General features: G+C 46.8%; 1 protein-coding gene across 1 annotated transcript in view; it reads right to left on the bottom strand.

Annotated features, from left to right (window-relative positions):
• CACNA2D4 (calcium voltage-gated channel auxiliary subunit alpha2delta 4) overlaps positions 1–17,927 on the bottom strand; it is a 133,232-nt gene that overhangs the window by 100,438 nt on the left and 14,867 nt on the right. The window contains exons 5-11 of the mRNA XM_075159404.1: positions 17,122–17,284; positions 14,750–14,881; positions 13,654–13,714; positions 12,917–13,067; positions 11,248–11,322; positions 9,948–10,037; positions 304–417 (exon numbers count right to left, since the gene is read on the bottom strand). Of these exons, the coding sequence (XP_075015505.1) occupies positions 304–417; positions 9,948–10,037; positions 11,248–11,322; positions 12,917–13,067; positions 13,654–13,714; positions 14,750–14,881; positions 17,122–17,284 (786 nt within the window). The remainder of the gene's footprint in view (positions 1–303; positions 418–9,947; positions 10,038–11,247; positions 11,323–12,916; positions 13,068–13,653; positions 13,715–14,749; positions 14,882–17,121; positions 17,285–17,927) is intronic.

The following is a 17,927-nucleotide window of genomic DNA, read 5'->3' on the forward strand; positions in this document are numbered from 1 at the left end:
CAGCTCAGTCTTTATCATCTTATCAGGAGAATGTTTTGATTGCCCACACTTTCAGAAGATAAAGTATACGAAAAAAAATCTTCACTAACCTACAGATATCCATTTGTGATCCTACCACCTCTAAAATCACCGCAGCAGGCTCCTGCCTAGCTGCTTTGTTTTGTGTTTACAGCGGGATGCACGTGGGTATTGGAGGATGTGAACGCCCCGCTCTGCCCGTCGTCTGGCTCATGCTCTTCTATTCCCACCATAGCAGGAGAGCACCTTTCCTCGCTCTTTCTATTTACCACTTCGCAGACAAACCTTCCGATCTGGCCAGTTGTATTTTTCAAACACAGCTTCATAATCCTCCACTGCTCCGTCTGTGATCAGCATGATAGCTTGGTTACACAAGCCTCCTTGACCGGCGTCTCTGAACTGCGAACAGAGAGGAGGGGGGTTAGTTATCTCAGCACAGGCCGTTTCTGTGTAATTGCAGTGTATTTATTCATGATGGGCCAGATCCTGACGACTTCTTGCAATTCTCACACTATGCTCAGAAAGAACTCTGCTTAAATAAGGACTGTGTTTGTATAATGCATGTATTTTTCTTATTTATACAGCCCTTCCTAGCACGTGTGGACACAGGAGGCTTTACTGAAGTAAAATAATACGGAGAAAATAAGTGCTGTGGAGGGTGTGATTCCCTGCTGCCTCACGTCTTACACAGTCGCATTCTTTTATGCAAAATGACTACAGACTGACCATAAACACTGCAATTCTGATTTGACAGCAATAACTGTCACTTTTTATGGCAGAAAATGTGAGAGGAGGGGGAAATCAGACTCATTATTTCAGGATAAATCCATCAGTCTGCCAAAAAAGAGCAGAGGAAGGCAGGAGCACATGAAAAGAGAAGGCTACTGCCATCAGAGCTGAAACAGGTTATGAATGTGCCAGATAGAAAGGCCATACACTGTAATGACAGATGATCTCTTATCTGTGCGTAAGTGATATTTAGGGTAGAGTGGAAGTATGCTGGGACTCTGGTACAAACGTTGACGTGCTCCCAAGGACACATGGAGAGGTGTTGAACGGGCGTGCTCCTGCAGGCAAGCCAGACCCTGCTGTTCAGCCGGGAAGACCAGCCTTCGAACGCCGCTCGTCTCGTGCTCCCGCATGCAGAGCCATTTGCCTCTCATGCCCTCAGGTACACCGGCTCTAGAGAACCAAGTGCCTTATGCAGCACCAACACAGGTGTTGAATTAGCAGTCACCAGAGGAGGTAGCAGAGGACACCAAGGCACAAAAATGAGCAGCTACTTTGCTGCGGCTCCTAGCTCAGTGTCAGTATGCACTTCTCCTTGCACAGCATCGCACCGCTTCTACGCTCTGAGCAAGGAAAAGTCTAATCAACGAAGATGGATACAGAAACTGATGCAGAGTAAAAAAATATGGAATGAGGAAGATGTGACAACCCTGCACAAGAGATTAATGAGAGGCAATGGCATGAGATGGAGAGCATACAGGAGACTAATTGAAGGATGACCAAGGTTATATCAAACACAGCAGCAATTTTAAACTGGAGAGGGTACTTATATCTTATAAATGAGGAAAAAGGTATCCAAGTGGCAAGACTAATTGCATAAAATAAAAGCAAGCACTGGATGGGAGAACAAGAGCACAGGGTGTGAACTGGGACATTTTGGATGTTTTAGGATTCAATTCACAAGTCCCTTCCGGTTTGTTAATGCTATGCTAGGACAGAAAACAAATGTCTGCCAACACGGATGATACTGTGGTTCCACTGCTGATTAACATCATGACCGTCGATACCTGGAAGCCAGCTCCAAGTCCAGATTTCCCCAATCATTTCACCACTCCTACAATTACCTCTGTGATTGTCCCTTATCTGAAATTACCAGGTTCAGTGCTAATATCACCATAACGTCTCTTTCCACCACCATTTATGTTATCCTTCAACATTACTCTTAGTATCACTGAAGTACCTGTTACTCTACTGCAGTAAGCATGGATTCAACAGCTTCTGAATGACCACACGTATGAACCCATCTCTCCCTGTTTCATGACAATCCATTACTTGTATCACTGACCAGAATCAGTACAGATGACCATGAGAGAGAAGGGTGATGTAATAGGGTCATTTCTAACTAGCTGTTCTCAGGCAAAATGTCCATGTGAATTACTGAATCAGGATGAGGTGGTTGGGCATGCTCCTTCACTTTCATATCACCAGAGCAGCACATTCAGATAGGAGACAGACTGTAGCTCTGCTGCTATGGTCATGCCAACCCAGCAGTGGGGATCTCCCATGTCTTTCTCTACAGAGTTCCCAAGGTCTGACATTTCCAGTGGTCCAAAAAGCTTCTACACCTTGTACCATGGAAAAAACCATCAGTGCCAGCTACAGGGTAATTTGAGCTCCAGGAGGGGTCAGAGCACACTTGCCCCCTGCTCAGCAAGGAGACTCAGGGCAAAGGCTGAGGGTGCACAACAGGAACAAGCACAGGATGCTCTTAGGTGCAAACGAAAGGGGAAAACAGTTGACAGCCGCATGGGATTCTGCTGCAGGCCATCAGGTAGGAAAAAGGCAAGGAGTCTCAAGTGAACTATTCCTAGGACAGAGGTCAACTGCGTGCAGATTAGTAGAGAGAACGGCTAGTGTGAGCGACCAGTAGGGAGGCATAGGGTTACGATGGTGTGGGAGATGCTGTCAGAATGAGGTTCAGATAACAGACATGTGAACCTTGTAGTTACGAAAGCAGCTTATTCCAGACTGTTGCAATCTACAAAATGTTTTGTTTAGACAATTATTAAATTAACACTTAATTAAGGTCACCCACCATTTCATCAAACTACTTAAGACATCTCTTTATGTAGCTTACTTCAGACCTCATAATACTGAGATACAGAGAAATTAGATGCTGTATCAGAACCAGCAATCTCCTAATTACAGGAGTAGATGATATTTTCAACAGGGAAAATGAGATCATCAGTGTCATAGAAATAGAGATTAAAAAGACAGATTTAGAAAACAAATGAACAAGAGGTAATCCCTGATTTTTAGGTCCTTTTGTGGCTGGCTGCAGCTGTAGCAAATGATCTGACAGCATTCACATCAAGCTCTGAGCATAATTCCCTGCTCTGACTGAAGTCTTAGGAGCGTGAAAGAAGGGTAGATGAGGAACAAGATGTCCACAGAACAGATGTCTGAAGAGATGTGGGCTAGAGCTGCGGTCAGTGAATGAGGCACAGAGCTACATATTCTCCTGCATAACTTTGGTCACGTTGCCAGGAGTAACAGGCACGATCTAATTAATTCAGGGTCATAGTCTCTTGTACTCCCTTGTTTGCTCATTGCCATTTACTTTGCAGTTGTAGCCTGGCACAGAGTTACTAGTGAAGCAATAGGAACATCAGCATAGCTCAGTGATGCACAGGCACGCATACTGATTATATACACATCTGGCCAGATGACTGAGCAGCCCCTCTCCGTCTCCTCCTGCCGCATTCTTATGCGGACCTGCCTCCAGAGTGGGCTCCAGAATTAGTGAAAATTCAAACACAGTGGAAAGTGTCCCATGGGTAGAAAACTAGCAGTAGAGAAGGAAACAGAAAGCCGGTGAAGAAGAAACGAGAGATGGCATTAAGCAAAATGGCATAAACTGGTAAACAGGAAATCCTGAGCTTTGCATATCCTGAAAAATACGCTGCAGAATCCAGGTCCATAAAAATGCAAGTGGAATCACGAAAAGATTTATAAACGTTCAGAGAAGCAGCAAGAAAGGGAATAAAAAGAGTATGTTGCCAGATGATAAAAACCAGAGGGAAATGGTCAGGCAGAGATGCTTTATAGCCTCCATACTTCATCATCAAAAGGACAATATTGTAATGGCAGGGTACATGCCGAAGTGATAAGAAACAAAGAAAAGAATGAATGAATTACAGGCAGGGTCATAAAGTGGTAGGGTTAAAGGAAAAGTTAATTGAAAGCATTTGAATAATCTGTGCGCAGCAGGAAGGGTAAGAATTGCGGAAGGTGTTGCTGAACTACTTGCCTCATGGGCTGAGACCTGACTGGGACTGTATGACATCCCAAAGGACGAAGAGGGAATCAACAGAAAACATATGTTATAAGAAGGAAGGAAACGAGATGGGTAAATTGTCCTTAAACATCTAGCACGTTGCTAGAAAAATTAGTAACACCGGCCTCTTGTGAGTGCGCAAGTGAAATGCTTCCTCACACAGGTGGGGCATAAGAGGCCACAAACTCCTTTGATTACTCACATCAGCAGACGGGTTCATTCTTTTTATTACACCAGTTTGCTCAAGTTACACAGAATTTTACGTCTCAGTGAAATCCAGTTTGTTACCAGTTTCACCATTTTTTTCACCTATCGCCATTTTGGAGTGACCTACTCGTAATTAACCTCAAAATTTATGTAATTTCTGAGTTCAGCAGTGAGTCAAGGCACCATTAAACCAGCTTGGTGTTAAGAGGAGAAATCGTTCCAAGGTGGACTCAGAGAGCAGAACTTGGGGTTTCTTTTCCTCCACAGGGTCAGAAAAACATCAGCTTTCAAAATACCTACTGAGTCTGAGTGGATCCTGAGAGAGGAGGACCCATAAGAGTCACAGATTTTGTACTATCTAATCCTAAAAGATTCGTATATAACAAATATGTGAACATATATATGTATGACTCTCTCAGGATTAGGGATGTGTGTTTGCATATGTATATATGTACACACATATATTTGGCACGTCTATAAAAATATTTAAATATCTTTACAATTGATGTACATTGGAAAGGATAGTCAGAGGCTCAAATACCGAACAGGAGGCTGAACACAGACTGGAGAGGAATATCACAGAGGCAGATCAGCTGGATAGGAATTAACAATGTAACAGTGTCTGAAGAAAGGTAGCTGTTGTCTTACGTTGTGTTAAGAGGACTTTGAGTGTGTAAAACAAGGAAGGTAATTATTCTGCTCCGCTTAGCACTTGATAGCTCTCAGCTGCAGCACTTACGTACTGGTGGGAGGATGGTGTTTCAGGGAAGGCAGCCTGGAAGCAGCCCTGAGCAGAGCAGCGGCCAGAACAAAGGGGTATAAATCCTACAGGAAGAGGACGAGACAACAAGATGTGCCAAGCTTGTTGAAACGAAGAAGAGAAGATGGCAGTGAGATAGACTAAAACTTGATAAACAAGAAAAGAGCTCAAAAGATAGCACTTGACGCCTGAGAATTTTGAAGCACTTTATAAATGTATGCTTAAGATCATGGTTTCCCTGGGATGCATATTTTAGTGAAACCACTTGGTGTGTGGCTAAATTGAAGTAGAGAGTTTAAGTGGTTTATTGAGCATGGCAGAGAGGAGCAGGGGAGGCTCTGGCTAACTGTTCTCCTGAAGCTGTTCTGCAAATTGCATCACAGATTAAAATATGCCCTGTTTACCCCAAAACATAATAGAGGAAAACAAAGACGGTGAGAGATCATGCTCTTCTTCAACCCCTTTCTGCTACTCATACCTCATTGAGTAGGTGTCGACTGGGCTATTAATTCTACGAGCAATTGGACTGAGGAAAATTACCAGGGAAATTTTGCAGTCACTTTCATTATAGATATTATTACTGGTTGTCTATTGTAATCAGCAAAGCCTGTTTCATCAGTGTGATGTAGCAATTTTCATTTTCATTCTCTTGCGTATGCTCCTGTGAACAATAACAGGACAGCCTGTGAGGAATGGCTACGATCACAAGCTGAGAATGCGAACTTTGTCTGACAGGAAGGGGGTGGCTAATTCCACCAAAGCTCCCCCTTCTCCTGCCTGCATGGCTGCAGCAGCACAGATTTGTTTCGGGGCACACTGGTGGAAACCCCTTTCCTCCCCTATTACTGATAGAGATCTAAGCAGCTCTAAGAGAAGATTTCAGAGAGTCCTTAAAGCACAGGACCACTTGGCAGGTGGTACCCTTTTGCCTTAAACTGTGGTACTTGCAGAGCCTGGAGTCCTCCAGCTGGTGATATCAAGGCACTCTCTAGATGAGCCCTTACCAGGGAAGCTACATTTTGCTGCAGGACAACACACGTGTTTCTACACTTGCATGCCTGTGTATGTGCAGCTTCTGGCGCTGCCACGTGTGCACTGAGACACAACCTCTGTCTCTTCTGAATGTCACCAGGCAGACAGAAATCCTGGGGTGAAACTGCAAAGTGACTTGCAGGAGGTCCTGCAGGCCTCCTGCTGCACGTGCAGCCGTCCCACAGCTGGCTGCCCACAAGGCTCCCAGCTGATGGCTTCAGTGGCCTTGGACTGAGGTCCCATTTTGCTAAAGAGGAGGCAATCATGGTCCATGCTATAGTGAATGACGCAGCAAGAAGGCTGCGACCAGTGTTACTGGGAAAGGAAATCTGGGTAGGAGAGATATATAGCCCTGTTTCACACCTTTCTTTGACAAAAAAGTTACTGTTTCTGAACTCCTGTTTCATGGACAGCAATTTCCAAGATACAGAGAAGTGTGACACCAGCAGTCACTGAGACAACAGCCACCTTTCCTCATCTGCAGATGCTTAAAGGAAAGATGCTCAAATGCCTGAGTCAGTTGTTCTCTCCCCAGATCTGAGGTGAGAACGAAAAGCATGAGGGAAGCAACACCTCACCTTGCGAGTGAGTAACATCAGAAGGTTTTATCACCACTGGGTGCTGTACTAAGAGCAATCTCAGAGCTGTTTTGAGCTCATTAGCCAAGGGAGAATGAGCAAGGATCAAGATAAGTGATGACAGTTGCTGATGCAGACAGTTGACTGCATTTTTAATGCCAAATAGAGAGGAAAAATATTTTCTCTACCTGCCAAAGAGTTTATTCTCTATTACTGCAGTGGAGTTACGTTAGTCCACTGGGCTGCATGGACATCAGTCTCTCTCTGGAAGCATTTTTGGTCCAGCTATGTCAGTGGACGACAGTTTTTTCTGTCTCACCTGTTCCACTATGTACCTTCCATTTCCCATGGGCATGCCTGGCTCAAAGTATGCAGGGTTTTATAAAGGTCTGTCCTGGCTGGGATAGAGTTAAATTTCTTCCTAGTGCTGTGTTTTGGATTTAGTATGAGAAGAATGTTGATAGAACACTCATGTTTTTAGCTGTTGCTAAGTAGTCTACTAGTCAAGGACTTCTCAGCTTCTCATGCTCTGCCGGGTGCACAAGAAGCTGGGAGGGAGCATAGCCAGGACAACTAACTCAACTGGCCAACAGGGTATTCCATACCATATGATGTCATGCTCAGTATATAAATAGGAGGTGTGGTCCAGGAAGTAGTGATCGCTGCTTAGGTACCAGTTCGCGGGTGGTGAGCAATTGCATCGTGCATCACTCATTTTGTATATTATACCATTATTATTATTCCCCCCCCCCCCCTCTTTTTCTGTTCTATTAAACGGTCTTTATCTCAATCCACAAATTTTACTTTTTTTTTTCCCTGATTCTCTCCACCATCCCACTGCGGGGGCGGGGGGGGGAGAGGGCAGAGTGAGCGAGCAGCTGTTTGATGTTTGGCTGCCTGCTGGGTTAAACCACAACAAGGTCCTGCCTCCTGGAGCTTGAGGATTGCATAGTCTAGTAGGTGAGCCATGCCTGCCAGAAAGGAGGTGTGAGGTCTCCTCATTAGTGGAACTAGACCAGTTTTGGTGTCTGGATCGATGGACTGAGGCCAATTGTATGAGGTTCAACAAGGCCAAGTGCCGGGTCCTGCACTTCGGCCACAACAACCCCAGGCAATGCTACAGGCTTGAGGAAGAGTGGCCCGGAGGAAAAGGACCTGGGGGTGCTGGTTGACAGCTGGCTGAACATGAGCCGGCAGTGTGCCCAGGTGGCCAAGAAGGCCAACGGCATCCTGGCCTGTATCAGAAATAGTGTGGCCAGCAGGAGCAGGGAGGTGATCGTGCCCCTGTACTCGGCACTGGTGAGGCCGCACCTCGAATACTGTATTCAGTTTTGGGCCTCTCACTACAATAAAGACATGGAGGTGCTGGAGTGTGTCCAGAGAAGGGCAACAAAGCTGGTGAAGGGCCTGGAGCACAAGTCTGATGAGGAACGGCTGAGGGAACTGGGACTGTTTAGCCTGGAGAAGAGGAGGCTGAGGGGAGACCTCATCGCGCTCTACAACTACCTGAAAGGAGGTTGTAGCGAGGTGGGTGTTGGTCTCTTCTCCCAAGTAACAGCGATAGGATGAGAGGAAATGGCCTCAAGTTGCGCCAAGGGAGGTTTAGACTGGACATTAGGAGAAATTTCTTTACTGAAAGAGTGGTCAGGCCTTGGAAGAGGCTGCCCAGGGAAGTGGTGGAGTCACCATCCCTGGAAGTATTTAAAAGACGTGTAGGTGAGGTGCTTAGGGACATGGTTTAATGGGCATGGTGCTGGTGGGTTGACGGTTGGACTCGATGATTTTAGAGGTCTTTTCCAACCTTAATGATTCTATGATTCTATGATTCTGTCCCTGGCATGACCAGCTGCTATTTCAGCTGGGGCAAGCAGGCTTTCGCCTGCGTAACGCTCCATTATCCTCCATTGATACCTTCAAAGCTGTGCTGGTTGGGAGAGTCTGCAGTTGTACTGCTTTGGGCTTCTTTAATCTGTTGTCACTGTACATAACCAGTGCTACATTAGATATCAAGAAATCATTTTTTCTCTCGTGGAAAAATTGTTTAAATATTCTGATTTATACAAGGCAGGCCTATATAGGCTCTGGATCTTTGGTTTTAAAGATAAAGTTAATTTTGTCATAAAGTATAAGGATACATGTAGATAAACCTAGCAGGAATCTAGTCCATGTAATTGTTCTGGGTTTATATCATTACTGCTTCCCTGGTCATCTCAGTAACTATATTCCTTCAAAGATGTTGAACCATTACTACTAGGAGTGCTGCCAGCCCATTACTGCAATGCCAAGGCTACACCACACTCTTCTCAGGTTGCCATTAAAACCATTATGCTTCTATTACCACGGACAAGTCAGCTCAGCTACCACCATCCCTGGGTTCAGCTCTGATCATGCTTGCACTGGCATAAATTAGGAACAGCACTACCATAGCCAACAAACTTAAACTTTCAGTTTGTAAAATAAGTAAGAGTGGAGAATCCTTCCCAGGGTGTCAATACCTCTAGCACACTACCTTTAACATCAACGCCATCATTATGGCCACTAGCATCGTACCGTGTACACTTTTTTGTCAGCACCAAAGGCATTGGCATCTCTAGGCCAACCCCACTATAGACAGTGCCATGAGGAGATGGGGGTGTTCAGATGGTTCTTGGACCTTTTTTGTTAACATTCTTTAAGAAACAGAGTTAAGTCATATGTTTACCTCCAGGCTACTGAAGTCCTAATTGTTCACATAAGGCAATGAATCATTTACGATTCTTATCACAGGACATGATCAGACTGACTGATTAATTCTCCTGTAGCTGTGATTTCTTCCCCAAGCACTGATACTCAGCAAAGTGACATTGAAATAAATCTGAAGCCTGAGAATAATCTTTCATGTCTTCATCATCATCTACTTACCAAGGCTGACTAATAACATTACTTAGGTCCAGAATTGTTGCCCTCAGCTAATCCGTTATATTTTATTGCCACCATCTGTAACCAAGGTGCCTGGGCGATGCCCAGTTGTGGGGCTGATTAAGGAAACACTCATGAGGCCACAGCCTTGCTGGCTCCTGATCCCTCCTGGGCAGGGATCGGCAGCCCCAGGGCATCACGCACAAACCAACACCTCCCCAAAGCTGGGCCACCCCCGCACACTGCTTGTTGCAAATTTGGGGCCCGTGAGATCAGCTCATATCACCTCCCCCCTGTGAGGGATCTACTGTCATTAGATGTAGAGGGGAAAGTAGGGGTGGGCAGGGACACTTGTGCCCGACGCAAGCATCGACACTGACTCTCTTACCTCCCTCAGGATTTTGAAGGACTCTGTCAAAGCCTTGTTCACAGTCCCCACTCCTTTTGCCTGCAGTTCATCCACCAGCTGCTTGAAGTGCTGGCAAGAAGAGAGGGAAAAAAATAGCAATGAAGTCACAGGCAGGGTGCTCCCTTCGACCCTTCCCAACCTGGAAGAGTCCCTGCCATTGGGCTCCTGATCCTTCACCACTGCTGGCAGAGCAGTGCAGCACCGTGGTGGATGGAGGGGGGAAAGTCAAGTGGCCTCTCCATTGGCAGTGCCATCATGTTGCACCTTTGCCCACGCAGCCATGGCAGGACTGCATTTCTCAGCCTCTGGGCTGTGAACAATTGGCAATCCATGAAACATCACGCAAGGGACAAAACTATTAGAACTTGGACTTTCCCTTATCCACCCCTTCAGGAAAAAACATTCCTGTGCATGCAAGAGCAACAGGATTGGAAAAAGGAAAAATTTGAATGCTTGTCTACTACTTAAGAGGCATTGATCTGGTTGTAAATGAAACCCTCAGAGAGTGCTCTCCACAAGATAGTGTCCAAAAGGCTTGGGGTCCTTTGGGAAACACTGTAGGAGACATCACCCTCTGGAGTCATACTCTGTGACCCAGGGCTAAGCTGGGAAAGAAATCTGGAGAGAAATCTGGTTGCTGAAGACATGGAGGGATATGCTACCTCTGTGGTATTAATATAGAGAGAAAAAGGAAGAAAAAAAAACAGTAAGAAGAGCTAAAAATACAAGTCAGCCCAGAGGGTGTTGGAGCAGCCGGACGCAGGCTGACCACCTCGGGGCTGCTGAGGCTTCCTGGATCAAAGCAGCAAAACCCTCATCGGAGAAAGCTTGCTGGCAGTCCACCCTGGTGAAGCATCAGGCCAAGCTGAGAACGTATTCACCAGGAAAGGGCTGATTTTTCTCCTTTCTGAGGGCTGAGGATGTGGAGTTTCAAAGATGGAGAACCTTTGCCCTCTGCACGCTGTTTTTCCACAGCAGTCTAGGCCAGGTCCACTCGTGTCTCTGGCAGCGGTGGTGCCGAGTCTGTTGTGACACAGGGGAGCTGGTTGCTGCTGTTTAGTTAGCCAGCTGACCCCATGTTACAACATCTTCGTGTAAGGTGAACCGCGGAGCCAGCACACACCACTGACCTGGTGCTTGTTTCTGAAATGCAAACCACACGCTTCTGGGAGATGGTTGTTTCTTATCCCTGGACTTTCATGTCACAGCATCTTAACCCCATGTACTGCTTACGTTAAGAGAGCTACCTGAATAACATCGATAGGAACCTGGTACTCACCTCTCTGTTATCTCTGTCTGCTTGGACCAGGATACCCTTAAAACAGGGTTCGATAAAATGAACATAATCATTGTACTGCAAAGAGAAAATGAAAAGAAAGGGTTTGTAATGGGAGAAAATTCACAAAATGGGTTCACATCCTAGGTGGATGTTCAGAAAACAGTATGGAGCCTTATGCCATTTTATACATATTTCACTTAAGAATTATTTGTAGTCATCATGGCAAATTATAATTTTGATAAATCTCATATTTGTTTAAATAATGTGTTAATTATGGTGTTTTGCTGAGTTCTTTCTGGGCATATCTACACACACAAAGTTACTTTGTTTTCACTCACACTGCAGAGATTTTCTCCCCACACTATTAGCTTGTGCCCCGGGCCTTGCTTCTAGCACTATTTGCACGTATTTTTGACTTCTGGAGATTTTGTGAGTCCCCAGTTGCCAGCTGAACCTTGCAAGTGGTTTTGTAGCCTCATGTCTGATGCCTCTGGTGCATGGCTGAACGATAACATATCAAATTACCACACATCCACCGAACGGTGATAATTAGTGGGGTGTGTGCTTCTAGCCTGATACATGTGAGGTAAAACATGCCAGTGTAAAACTTTTCCTGCAAGGTTCAGAAGAGCATATCATAAGAGCATGGCTAAGAGGCTACTGATGCTCAGCTGGTCAATAGGAGCTTACGTCAGGCTATAATGTGGCTGAGCCAGTAGGTTCTTGGTGTGACTACAGTAAAGGAATATGTATTATATGGGATTGTTTTTGAAGAATAGATGATATTTCAAACTCCTTAATGACTTCCCTCCATTTTTCTGCCAACACTGTTCATTCTTCCATTCTATCCAGCCATATAAAGACAGAGCTGTCACCACCAGAGTTTCTATCTATCTTACACAATAAGAAGCTATCAACAAAAAGAGAATTTATATCTCAGTGAGTGTGCCCTGGCAAACTTTTCTAGAAAGGAGCCTGGGGAAAGAGATGGTGCTTGAATTGGCTTTGAAAATTAGGAAGTGAACAGCCATTTGCCTTTAACCTGGCACCAAAGCCCCCAGTCTTGGTGTGGATCATGGAAAAGTTTTGCTTTCTGTGGTCAGTGGTGCTGGTTCTCTGTAGGTAACAGGCCCATCCTCATCCTGGCCAGGGCTTAAAAAGGGAGAGAGTTACACCGAGGCAACCTGACCAAACTCCATGCAGGCCTGTGGAGATTGACTCTGAACTGGATTGCAGCCTTGCAGGCAGCCGGTGCACAAAAAGGCATATGGTGGTAATTTTCTAGCCTGGAAACATTATCCTGAGGATTATACTGCTACTGGACCCAAAGACAGTATTATGCTATGCTATGCTAGGTGAATTTAGCTCAGGTCCCTGTTAGCTCAGGTGTCTCTCTACAGCACTTTGTTATCTGTTGCAGTCACATCCCTAAGCAAGCAAAAAGACGCAGCTGACATCCTCCATAGAGCAAGGTGAGATGACTTAGCGGCCACCCTGCTGACCACATGAAGCTGACTTCCCAAGGGCAATCGGTTTTAATCCCTCATCCAACATAGGTACTAAGTGTTGTAGTTACACCTCTGTAATGCCTGTAGTTTGCTAAGGGGACTGAAGGGTTGATATGAGGCACAAGGAAGACAACTCAGCACTGGAAATGGGACATACTTACTGCAATGATGTTGACAAAGTCATTTTCTCCCAGAGTATCTAGAATGGTGATGATGGTGTGTTTGGCAATGGTCATTCGCAGGCCCTTCATGCTCCCACTGACGTCCACAATGATGACAATGTCCTTGGGAGAGGTGGCCGCTTGGATGTACCTTTATAAAAAGAAGAATACAAGGAAGCAGGGTGAGCGTACGGGGAGGAGGATCGCTGGGTGTGCTGCTGTCACATGATGCCAGCTGCAGCGTAACCAGCAGGGTCAGGCTGGGCATCCGGTGGGTCCCTTCCTACCAACCTGCCTCTCCCACCGGCCCCAGCATCTCGCTTCTTGCATTGGCAAGTGCTGGGCCTGCTGCAGGTGTACGTCCAGGTTCAGCTGAGAGTGGCAATTGCTAAAGTCTCCTTTAGCCATGCTGAGCAGACTGAGTAAATGCCCCGCATTTCTGGGGTCTGAGCAGCCCCGTCCCTCCGGTCACAGAATTGTAAGGAGGATGAGACAGAGGAAGGATACACTGGTGGCGATTTCCACATGGCACGTGTTAGATGCCATACGGAAAGCTGGCGCTGACAGGCGGTAAGGCTTCCTAACTTGCTATTGCCTTCGTTTAGGTACCCCTCATCTCTTGCAGGAGCAGCACGGGCAGTAACTGCTGATCAGCAACTCACCAAGGTGTCACCTTGGAAAAGAGGGAGAGAGGAGGACTGAAAGGTGCTTTGGCCAAGTCACTCCAAAACTCTTACCAGCCACGATTCCTGCAGTCGAAGGAGATGACTCCGTTCTCATCTGGTAACCACTTTATTCCTGAAGGGAGCAGCAAAAGAAGCAATCAACACACACAGACAGGCCGGCATCTGCTCCCCACTCCCCAGGCACCCACACTTCTGCTGCTCACTGCTGAGACCTGGCTACCCCGGGGGGGCACGCAAGTCTGGCCATTCTGCAGAAATACAAGCAGAGCTGCATGGTCTTCAGCTGTTCTCAGTAAACTGTTTATTAAATTCCTATTAAAAAATGTACCTAGGCATAGTCTGTTCGAATTTAGGGAGCAATTGCACTTACTTTGAACTTTCTGCCACTTTGTTGTAGTTCTCAGCAACATCTTTTTCTCCCGAAGGGTGGTTGCGAGCATAAAAAAGCAGCAGCAGTGTCAGGGATGTGTCCCAGATTCCCTGCTAGAGGCTCTGTTCACAGTCATCTCTGCTTTCCCCTTCCACAACACGTGACAGGTCACAGAAGAAGGGCATGCAGCCATCTGATGAAGGGGCCACCAGGCCAAACTACAGCTGCGGAGGATCTCGTGGCTTCCTCCGAGCACGGGGCCTCCCTCTTGCACCGTGTCCCTACGTGCTGCTCGCAGGTGGTGAGTGGATAACAAGTCAGGCCGACCAGCTGCATCTGCCATGTGTGGCCTTGGAGATGGAGAGAGGCTGTGGCCGCCACTAAAAGGCACAGGGGAGCACGCGGCAGGGAACCCTCCTGCAGCCTCCTCACCCCACCTGCGAGATTTGCAGGTCCTGCCATGGTGTTTTGTGAGCTTTTTGGAGGGCAGCCTGCCCGAGGCACACCCCTGCAAGCAGACTCCTCTGGGGTTGCAAGGGCAACATGCCTGGGGGTTGGTCCACGTGAGAAAAAGGGCTTTATGCCTGCCGTGGACACTATTCCTTCAGCCTGAGCGGCAGCAGCCCACGCACTGAGTATTTTGCTCACTGCACCCTGCCCTTCATGGGGCCACGCTGTCCCCAACCTTCCCAGATTGGGCTCTTCCATGGCACGGACGCTGTCCTGCAAGACGATTGCATTACGCTGAAAGAGCGAAGCCGATCTCTGCTCTTTTACCTGGGTAGAGCCTGAAGAATCCAGTGGAGCTGCCAAAGTACTGCCAGGTCAGTGTGGGATCCCTTTCAAAGTTGTCCACAAAAATAGGATTCAAGGCTTCTGACATGTAAACGCCGTTCAGGATGTCAGGGTCTGTGGGGGAAAGAATAGAAAAGTGGGGAAAAAAAGTGTGCAAAAGAAGGGAGGACACCCACCACCCTGGGTGGAGGAGGGGGATGGGAACAAAGGCAACCCCAGGAGGAATGCAGCCTTATCCAAAGCTTTGACATTGGGCAGGGAATTGGATGTATCATTCGAGTAAATCCTGGAGGGCAGGTCACCACTGGCCACTACTGGTGACCTCAGCTTGGTCATACGCTATTATCCCCATTTCTTTTTCCAGCCTTGTTTGCCCTTGGGTGTTACGTCTGTTGGAAGAGGGCTCCGAGAGACCCAGGAAAACCAGCACTGTGCTGAGCACAACTGGCACGCCACGCAGGCAGGACCCAGCTGCTCCCTAAGAGGGGACTGTGGCTATTGTAAGGCAACTGCCTGATGCACCACTAAGTGGAACAGCCTTTCCACAAAGAGTGGTGTTTAAATTTATGCTAGATATGATTACCTAAGACAGAGGAGCTCTAGGATTTACATGCCGTTTCTCTCTCCCTCTCCTCTTTTCCCCAACAATTCTTTCTTTTCTTCTTTGCCTGCTCTTTCTTTCACAAAGCCTGAGCTGTCCTCCTTTGCCCCTGATCTCATCAGAATCAATAGGAAGTTGCAGACTCGCAAGAACTCGTAAGAGGCAGTGTATATTTGGTGTCTGTGTTGACTCATTGCCTCAGGAGACCAAACAGAGCAGCAGCAATAGAAACAGGGAATTATAAGAAACTGGTCATTGTAGGATTAACTGTATTAATGTTGAAAGGGATGGGGCTTTGACCTACCACTTCCTGTTTAGTCACTTTACTAAAGGCGGTTTTGGTCAAAATAGGGGAAAAATTGAACTATGACTCCCCAGCAAGGAGACCAAAGTAACTCATGCAGGAAGGGAGCCAGAAGAGCTGTGGAGAGCCAGGCTTGCTGCTGTTTGCAAGAGAGGGAGTGAGTACTGCCAGGCACTCCCTGGGCATGGAAGCAGCCTTCCTCCTCCTCCTCCTCCATCTCCTGCTCATCCTCCAGCCATAGCCAGAGCAGCTGGATGGTTTGTGTCAAGCTGTACAGGCAAGAGATCAGCTAGCTGGGCAGTGCCTCTCTGTTGCCTCTGACAGTGGCCATTTGGCCACCTCTTTCTGTTTGCTGCTGTAGGCAGCAGCCTACTTTGTGGAGCTCTGCTGTAGCTACCCACAGCCAGCTCTGCTGGTGGCTCTATTGTGAGCAAGATTGTAGTGTCTGGGGCTGTCAGACCAGATGGAATTAATTTAAAATCATGGGAGAAATAGAATTCCCTCTATTGTCCCTCTAAATAACGTAGCAGTTGTGAGCACAATCACCAGCGCCTGCCTCGTCTGGTCCTGAAGATTGTAAATGAGCTCCATCTATGAGAGAAGTAATGGCACTTTTTTTCCTTGCCAAAACATATGCAAGGGGAAGAGCTGATGGGGAGGCAGGGAAGGAGCCAGTTCAGGCAGCTTCGAATGTTGGCCAAAAAGAGCAATAAACTTAGGACAATCGCAACTGGTGTCTCAGCTTGCAAATTTGGCAGTGTGATGACCGGCCTGGAGATGGACCAGTTTCTGGTGCGTAGCTGGAGTGGTGTGAATGTGCAGGGGGAGAGGACATAGCCTGGGCACAGATGAGGCCATGTGAGTCTTGGTGCCTCCCTGGGCTCCTGCAGCTGCCAAAGAGCCAAAGGCTTGCTGGGAATGGAAAATAGGCCAGAACAGTCATGTGCCAGTAGCAGTTGTGAATTACCCCCCAGTCCCATATGGATATGCTCACTGGGAGTTAAGAGTGTCCCCGTGAGGTGTTAGTGCCTCATAACACAAAGGTACTTGGGGTCTAAATTCTCAGCTGAAATCAATGAGATCCTTGACACCTAAAAACTTTGATAGATCTGACCCTTTGTACAGAGTAACAATTGCCAATAAATTCACATCACAGTTGTTTCACAGCATCTTTGGTTGGGTAGATGAACCCTAGGAGACGATATTGCCTGCCTAAGATGGAGGATGGTCCATCATTAGAAGTCTTCCAAGACCAGATTATACCTAAGCCCTGTCACAGTGACAGAATAAAGCACAGACATGACCAAGCCTTGGGACAGTACCTTTCCAGCCCTATTTTCTTTACTGTCAGTTTTTTTCTTTTCCCATCCTTTCTTTCAGTATTATTACTGGTAGTTTCCACAGCAATCTACTGGTAGTGAGAAAGTAGAGGCCAGTAGAGGCCATTACCTTTGTTGTAAACGTTGGTGGGGAGCTGGATATCACTATATGTTGTGTTCACCAGCAGGTTATTGAAATGCTCATTTGGCTCCAAAATGAATTCGTCTCCAAGCTCCACATAATTGTCATTTTCATCCTTCTCATTAATCAGGACAGAATTGTAGTAATCAAACTGTTGATGAAGACAATCGAAAAGAGAAAGGCAAGAAGAGAGAATCAGACAGACTATTACCAGTACAGCCTGAAAAAAACACTCTTTAAAACACAAAAAAGAGACATCTGGAGAATTTGGGCTTCAAATAGGATCAAGAAGAGCAGCAAACAGGAGCCATTACCAACTGAAAAGTGTCAAGCTGCCCAAATGATAGTTTCTGCCCAGTTTCTTATTGTTAGGAGCCCACACGACTGAAAGCGCGATCCTAACCGGCAGCAGAAGAGCCACCTGAGAGCAAAGGGACACAGTGGCAGACTCCTGTGGTCCCTCGGAGGTATTTAAGTGACTAGCCAGAGAGGTGGAGTGTCTCACTGGGTCTGGCTCCCAGGTTTGCTACAGGGCATGCCGATGCTGACCTTACTTGCCCTGTCCCTACAGCTGTCATTTACTAGGGTTAACTCCTGATGTACATCCAGCCAGGATTATCCCCTCACTGTGTTACTCCAAGCAGCAGGCACTCGTCAAGAGCAAAGGATAGAGCAAAAGGTGCTCAAAGACAACGCAGTTTTCCCCCTGTGAAGGGGGAAAAGACTGGGGATTTAGCATCTACAGTCACTTTAGTATCTTCAGGACACTCTTCACCCTTGGATAACAAATGTTT

This window comes from Calonectris borealis, chromosome 1 (genome assembly GCF_964195595.1).
Source record: "Calonectris borealis chromosome 1, bCalBor7.hap1.2, whole genome shotgun sequence".
NCBI classification, from domain to species: domain Eukaryota; kingdom Metazoa; phylum Chordata; class Aves; order Procellariiformes; family Procellariidae; genus Calonectris; species Calonectris borealis.